The sequence below is a fragment of the Teleopsis dalmanni genome, chromosome 2, assembly GCF_002237135.1.
Source record: "Teleopsis dalmanni isolate 2A chromosome 2, ASM223713v2, whole genome shotgun sequence".
In the NCBI taxonomy this organism is placed as follows: domain Eukaryota; kingdom Metazoa; phylum Arthropoda; class Insecta; order Diptera; family Diopsidae; genus Teleopsis; species Teleopsis dalmanni.
In genome coordinates this window covers 108,353,164-108,360,467 of record NC_051847.1, presented here as the reverse complement: position 1 = coordinate 108,360,467, position 7,304 = coordinate 108,353,164, and the positions used below count along the sequence as shown (strand labels likewise).

Genomic DNA, 7,304 nt, shown 5'->3' with positions numbered 1-7,304 from the left:
TTGTATCTTTCTGATAAGAAATTGACAATTATGTAATCAAATCTTAAAAACTAAACATAATGCAATTAGCAGGTGCAAAAAAGGAGTTTAAACTTTATAATAAAATGAAATGGATTATTATTATCAAAATTTATATCAACATTTTTAGTAAAATTACGTTAAGGTGGTACGAAGCTTTTTCGCTTAAGTCTAGATATTGTGGTATCAGAAAGCAGCTGTTGCGCCATTGGATTACTATGCTGGTGAAGTTTCACTTTATATTTTTGGCCGCATGTTGTAATGACGTCTGCAATAGTTGGGATTCCAAGATCGTTGTGGATATGTACATTTTTGAGATACCAAGGAGCACCGGTTATTTGTCTAAGTAATTTGTTTTGAACTCTCTGTATTTTTTCGATATTAGAAGCACATGCTGCACTCCAGAGTTCTATACCATAGGACCATATAGGTTTTAAGATTGAATTGTATACCAGGACTTTATTTTCCAGAGTTAGCTTAGAGTTTTTATTAATAAGCCAAGAAGCTGCTGTGATTTTAATTTAATTTGAGATTTTTTGCTTTCAATGTGCTTAGTCCAAGTCAGCCTTCTATCAAGATGAATGCCAAGATATTTTACATCATGTGACTGAGGTATAATGATGTTATTCAACTTAACGGGGGGCACGTTTCTTTTCGCAGAGTAAACGTGACATGCACACTTTTCGTTTCGTTTACTTTTATGCGCCATTTTGCTAGCCACTTCTCCAATAGACTTAAGTGAGTCGAAGGACTTTGGGACGCCCTTATGTGGTCACTGTTAGAACTAAGAATTGCAGTGTCATCCGCGAAAGTAGCAAGTATGTGATTTGAGAGTAGTGGGAGATCAGCTGTATAGATTATGTACAGAAACGGCCCCAATACGCTTCCTTGAGGAACACCAGCCATTATGTCGATTTCTCTTGAAATAAAGGTATTGTATTTCAATCTAAATTTTCTAGAAGATATATATGAATACAATAGCTTATGCATATTTTCAGGAAGATAACGTTTTATTTTATACATAAGACCTTCGTGCCAAACCTTATCAAAAGCTTGGGCTACGTCCAAGAAAACAGCGGAACAGTATTGTTTGTGTTGAAAGGCAGTATGTATTTCTTTAGCAATTCTGTGAACTTGCTCAATAGTGCCATGTCCTGTTCGAAATCCAAATTGATGGTTTGGGATCACATTGTTTTGAGTTATTATTGGCATAATATATGACAGGAGCATTTTCTCAAAGATTTTGGATAACTGGGGCAAAAGACTAATTGGTCTATATGATGATGCCAAAGTTAGGAATCAAAGTTAGGAATCCTGCTTTTGGAATCATTTTTATTTCTGAAACTTTCCATTGCTTCGGGTAGTAGCCAAAAGCGAGGATGCTGTTAAATATCACCGTTAGAAAAGTTATTGCTGAATCAGGCAATTGTTGTATCATTTTACCCGTAATTTTGTCGTATCCAGGTGCCTTTTTGGGATTTGCAAATGTTCGAATAGTCTCCTTGACGTTATCCAAACACAACGTAAGGGAAGTTTCAACAATAGAAGGAGATTCGATGTTAGGTTGGAAATCTGATAATTGTGGGTTTGGCTGAAAGACACCCTTTAGGTGTTCTGCTAAAATACAACCTTTTTCTTCGTCATTGCGAGCCCAAGAACCATCCGGTTTTCTAAGCGGTGGGTCATTTTGTATTGGCGTTTTAAATTTCTTCGTTGCCTTCCACAGAGAATAGTTGTTTTAAGTGGACCAAGAGGCTCGAGATATTCTTGTAAAGAGCGGTTTTTGTCATCAGATAGTGCTTTTTTAAGATCTTTTGAAGCTTTATTTAATCTTTGTTTTGAGGTGGGTGATCGAAGTCTTTGCCATTCACGCCTGGCTTGTCGTTTTCGAGAAATAAGATAATCAATGTGTGATTGAAATACTATATTTGACTGGACTGATCTTTTTGGTTGAGAGGCTTTAAATACAGCATTATTTAATGTCTTGGTAAAGTGATCAACTGCTTTATCAATATCTTTAGGTGAACTACAATTTGAATTGTAACTTATTTCCTCATTAATAATATTTATATAATTCCTCCAGTTTATTAGAGTTTTCTTATTCTGCTCATTTGAATTAGTATTAAATTTTGTCAGAGTTAAAATAACCGGAGAATGGTAAGAGGACAAGTCATAAGATGATTTAACAGCAATATCTTCACGTTTCATACCATTAATGACTGCGAAATCGATTAAGTCTGGTATTTTTCGATTGTCTGATGGCCAGTATGTTGGGTGGCCTGAGGACACAACATCAAGGCTGTTGCCAAGTGCTGCATACAGTTGACGACCTCTTGGAGATATTAGTCTAGAACCCCAAAAGGTGTGTTTAGCATTGAAATCCCCAGCAACTAGAAAGTTAGGACCGAGATCAGTAAAAAATTTCCGGAATTGATCAGAAGTAATAGCAAATTTGGGCGGGCAATAGATTGCTGAGACGACAGTTTTAGTTAGACCAGAAATTACACAAATTGATGTAGCTTGTAGGTATTTAAAACAATGCTTTTGAATTTCATAATGTTGTATTGTGTTTCTAACAAGTACTCCAGAACCGCCACATGCTTTACCATCTGGATGTTTAGTGTCATAAAACTTATATCCATAAACTCGAAAACAGTTTTTGAAGGTTAAATGTGTTTCAGATATAAGCAGTATATCGATATTGTTACTCACCAGAAATCTAGTTACTTCCAGTACATGTTGGCTTAAGCCGTTTGCATTCCAATGGCATATTGTGATTGCATTCATTTGGGTTTTACCAACTCAGCAATCAAACTTTGGTTTTGTATCATGCTTTGCATCAAGCTATTCATCATATTTTGCATGAAGTCCATGAAGTGTTCAATTTTTTGGGTAAAACTTGCGAGCATTGCTTCAAAGCCTGGAACAACAGTGGAGCTATTGGTAAGAAGTGGAATTTGTTTAGTGGCATTTGCGTACGTCATTTGCTGCATTGGTGGAGCCGGTGGTTGCAATGTAGGACTAGTGTTCTGTGGAAGGGGCGGGAAATGAGATGTTATGAAGTTTGGCAGATTAAGCTGTGGGGTGCGCTGTCTTTGGGCAACGTTTAATTTTAGTCTTAGAGCAGTGAAAACTGGACATCCTCTGTAGTTTGCTGTGTGGCTATCACCGCAGTTTGAGCATTTTCTAACTGCTGGGTTTTCTTTGCTTTCAGGACATTTATCTGAGCTATGGATTTTGGCACAAATAACACAAACTTTAGCAAGTTTACAGTATGACTTGGTGTGTCCATATTCCTGGCAGTTGAAGCACTGTACTGGAAAATTACGCTTGTGTGGTTCCTCTATAGTAATTTTTCTATTTAAAAGAAAGCGAAGCAAATAAATAGGATGGACTTCGCCACTTTTCAACTTGTTTCTGTCTGGATACAGCTCAACTTTGTACATTGGTTGCGGTTTACGGTCTCTATTTAAGATATTAAATATACTTTTTGCTGCGAAGTTTTTTTCTTTAAGTGCATCGTGAATTTCTTTAATATTAACTCCTGCCTCTATGCCTTTTATGACCACTATTAGTCCTTTACTACTTTTTAATTGATACGTATAAAATTGTTTCGATTTTATCTCTAATTCAGCAATTACTTTACGAAACTGATCTTCACTTGAAACTTGTACCTTGGTTTCATTAATCATGCCCTTTTTAATAGGTACAACAAAGAAATTTTTTTTACCTATTAAATTTGAAAGTGAATTAACTAAATCACTAGAGTTTTTTTCTCTTACATAGATAGGCGGTGGTTTAACAATTTTATTTTTGATCTCTTCTATGTTTTCGCTTACATCACTCAGTGCTTTGAATCTGTTGTTATAATTGTTATAATTATTGTTGTTAACTTTTTGAATTTTGTCACGATTGTTTGCGTTTTTTTGTGGGCTAAGTTTTCGCTTAACTATTTCAGTATATCGTTCAATTCCTGTTTGTACTTTGATTGGTTTATTTGGAAGTCCGACATTTTTCCCGGAGTTAGGCGTTTTACATTGAACACTCCAGGGTTGAGGTGATAGAGATGGTACAGAAGTCAATGAATGTGGACACAATTTCGATTTTTGTTCCTGTTGTTGCTGACTTTGTAAAGTTTGCTTTTGTGTTTTATGTTGCTGCTCTTGCTGTTGTATTTCTTGCTCTTGATTAAGTTGTTGTAGGCCTCCACCTTTCGGTGGAGTACGATCAGCCGGCATTATAATCAATCAAAACGTTAAAAAAAAAAAATAAAAAATAAAAAATCTGTATATTTAATTAAAAAGTATTTTTTTTTTATTCTGTCAATATAATTTATACAATTGCACTTTGCAGTAATATTTTGTGTAATTGATTTGAACTTCTTTTTGATTTATATATAAGAATTTATTAATTGTATTTATTTAGCATAAGTTAACAAGTTAACTACTCAATTTACACAATTACACGATATTGTGAGATGCAATTTGTACAGTTTTTTTTTCTATTTCGAACACTTTTCTTGTTTTTTATTTTAAGCTTTAGAGCTATATCTGCTGTCTCTATCAGCTGTTTTTAAAAGTGTGTGAATTAATGCAAATAAATATATTCAAAAAACAAAACAAATTTGCAAATAAATTCACTTTTTTGCATATCAACAATATAAATATATTAATAATTTAATTTTTGACGTTAAGTCTGGCACTAATATTTTTATAAATTTTGTAAGGAGTCACTGTCTCGATTTATTGCGATAAAAAATTTTAAATTATTTTGCACGTTTTGCACTTGAAAAATATCAAAAATACGCAGTGATATTATTTTGCGCGCGCACTACACAGAAGCGTGCCTCCGTTTGAAACATGTAGCCATATTTTGGAAATTCGCTGAGGTAATTATGATATCCAAACCGGGGACCCAACAATCGCGTTTATTACCAATAATCGACAGAAGACGCTTCACTCCTGATCGTCAATTTGGCTTCAGAAAAAACCACTCAACCATCGACCAAATACATGTAGTCGTAAATGCCATTGAATTGGCGATGCAAGAGAAGAAATTGTGTTGTGCCATCTTCTTAGATGTATCACAAGCCTTCGATAAGGTTTGGCATGAACGATTACTTCATAAACTTAAGTCATTATTGCCTATACAATACTGTGAACTGCTATCAGCGTATCTAAACGACAGGTACTTTAGTGTTAAATATGAAGATGCAGATTCAGCACTAAAGAAGATTAGAGCAGGCGTCCCGCAGGGGAACATTCTTGGACCCATTTTATATCTTCTGTATAGACACGACTTACCCTCTGCAAACCAACTAGTTGCAGATGATACTGCGGTTCTAGCAATCGAAAACAATATAGCAGACGCAACGGCTAATCTACAACACACAGTCAACCAAATTGCTTCATGGGCAAAAAATGGAGAATCAAGCTAAACAAGGAAAAATCCGTACATATAGTTTTTTCATTGAGAAATCATAACCATATTCCAATTCATATCAATGCCACAAAAATATTTCATACGCCAACGAAGCCAAATATCTGGGCATTACGCACGACGGTAAGCTGTGCTGGAAAGCGCATGTTAAGAAAAAACGAGAAGAACTTGACCTAAAACTAAACAAATTTTACCACCTCATCGGCAGGCGCTCTAAACTAGCGATCCATAACAAACTAATGGTCTATAAACAAATACTAAAGCCGGCTTGGAGCTATGGCATACAATCCTGGAGTTGTGCCAGCAAGAAACACATTGCAACTATCCAGCGCTTTCAAAATAAAGTACTACGATACATCGTAAATGCTCCATATTACATTAGAAACAGTGATCTCCACCGTGACCTTGGCATGCCAACAGTCGACGTCGTGGCTAAAAGGTGTGCCATTGCTCACACACAGCATTTGAAAACACATGTCAACGTTACAGCAATACTTAGACGGCTAAAAAGGAAAACAGTGGCAGACTTAATGGACAGCGAGTAGCAAAATAGCTTCGTTTTACCTTAAATATTCAAATCAAATTGTTTATTACTACCTCTTATTTGTTATTTGTACTAGGTGTAATAATACAACGATTTTTGTCTTTATTTTACGAATCGTTAAGAAAAAACAAAAAAAAAACAAAACAAAAAAACCAAAAAAATTAATTGGAATATTTCCAAATGCATGTGCATAGCACACCTGCTAACAATGGAAATAAATATTGTATTAAGATAAATTCTTAAGAGAAAAGAGAAATTGTATTTAAAGAAATTTAGATTGATTCTATTATAGCTAAATTAAAAAATTATATTAAATTAAATGAATTAAACTGTTATACATTTCAAATGCAAGTTAAGTCATAACTTCATAATCAAAATTAATTCTAATTATTAACCCCCATAAATTCATAGTCATACATAAACGGTGTGCGGCTTTGAAATATAATATGCCTCGTCTAAAAAATAACATAAACTCTAATATCCGCGTTTTGCCAGATAATTTGTATCGGCAAAAATAAACATAAACATCCGTTGGACAATACTTTATCTCATGAATGCTTTTCACAAAATGCTAAAAAAACAATTTCGGATTTCTTTGTTTCTTCTTGAGGAATGATTTTAATAATTTCAATTTTAAAGTTTTTAGTTTTTAAGTAAATCTAAAGCTGAACAGACGTTCAGTAATAAAGTATTAATAATTCAAAAAATTGTTTTATTTAATTTTTTTTTGGTTTAATTACCAAAAGAAAATATAATTTGCATGTGTGCGTAGCACACCTGTTAAAAATAGAAATATGTATCTCAATTGTAAAATTATATTAAAATAAGAAATATAAATAATTAAAATTAAATTAAATTTCTATTAAATATTACTACTAAAGATTGTATGTTGTAAAAATATTTATACCCCTAAAGTAAACGGTTGTATTTCCATTGATCGGGGCGTTCAATTTTTTAGGGCGGAGTTAATGATCATTTATTTTAATATTCATTATAAAATTGATGAATTGTGTCAAAACAAATATTTTTTACGGGATGTTGTTTTGATACATTTGTATCAAAACAAGTCGCTTTTTGTTTTGACACGACTTAATTGCATTAATTTTTTTTCTAAAATTAATACAAGTGATTTTGATTCAAACTTTTACAGCTATGGCCAGCCAAGCACACAGTGACACACCTCAATCAGTTTACTACCAAAAAAATATTAAAAACTCATTACATGTCTTCCGAATAAAAAATAAATTTAACGATTAAATGGAATTTTTATTATTTATATGATTTTTATGTTTGTAGACTCAAA

General features: G+C 33.4%; 1 protein-coding gene across 1 annotated transcript; it reads right to left on the bottom strand.

The window, feature by feature from the left end:
• Positions 1 to 2,801: 2,801 nt before the first annotated feature.
• Positions 2,802 to 4,256, bottom strand: LOC119675389. The gene is made up of 2 exons (XM_038086587.1): positions 3,619 to 4,256; positions 2,802 to 3,375 (listed from the first exon to the last, which is right to left on the bottom strand). Exons 1-2 carry the CDS (start codon positions 4,254 to 4,256, stop codon positions 2,802 to 2,804), a joined length of 1,212 nt encoding a protein of 403 aa, XP_037942515.1.
• Positions 4,257 to 7,304: the final 3,048 nt, after the last annotated feature.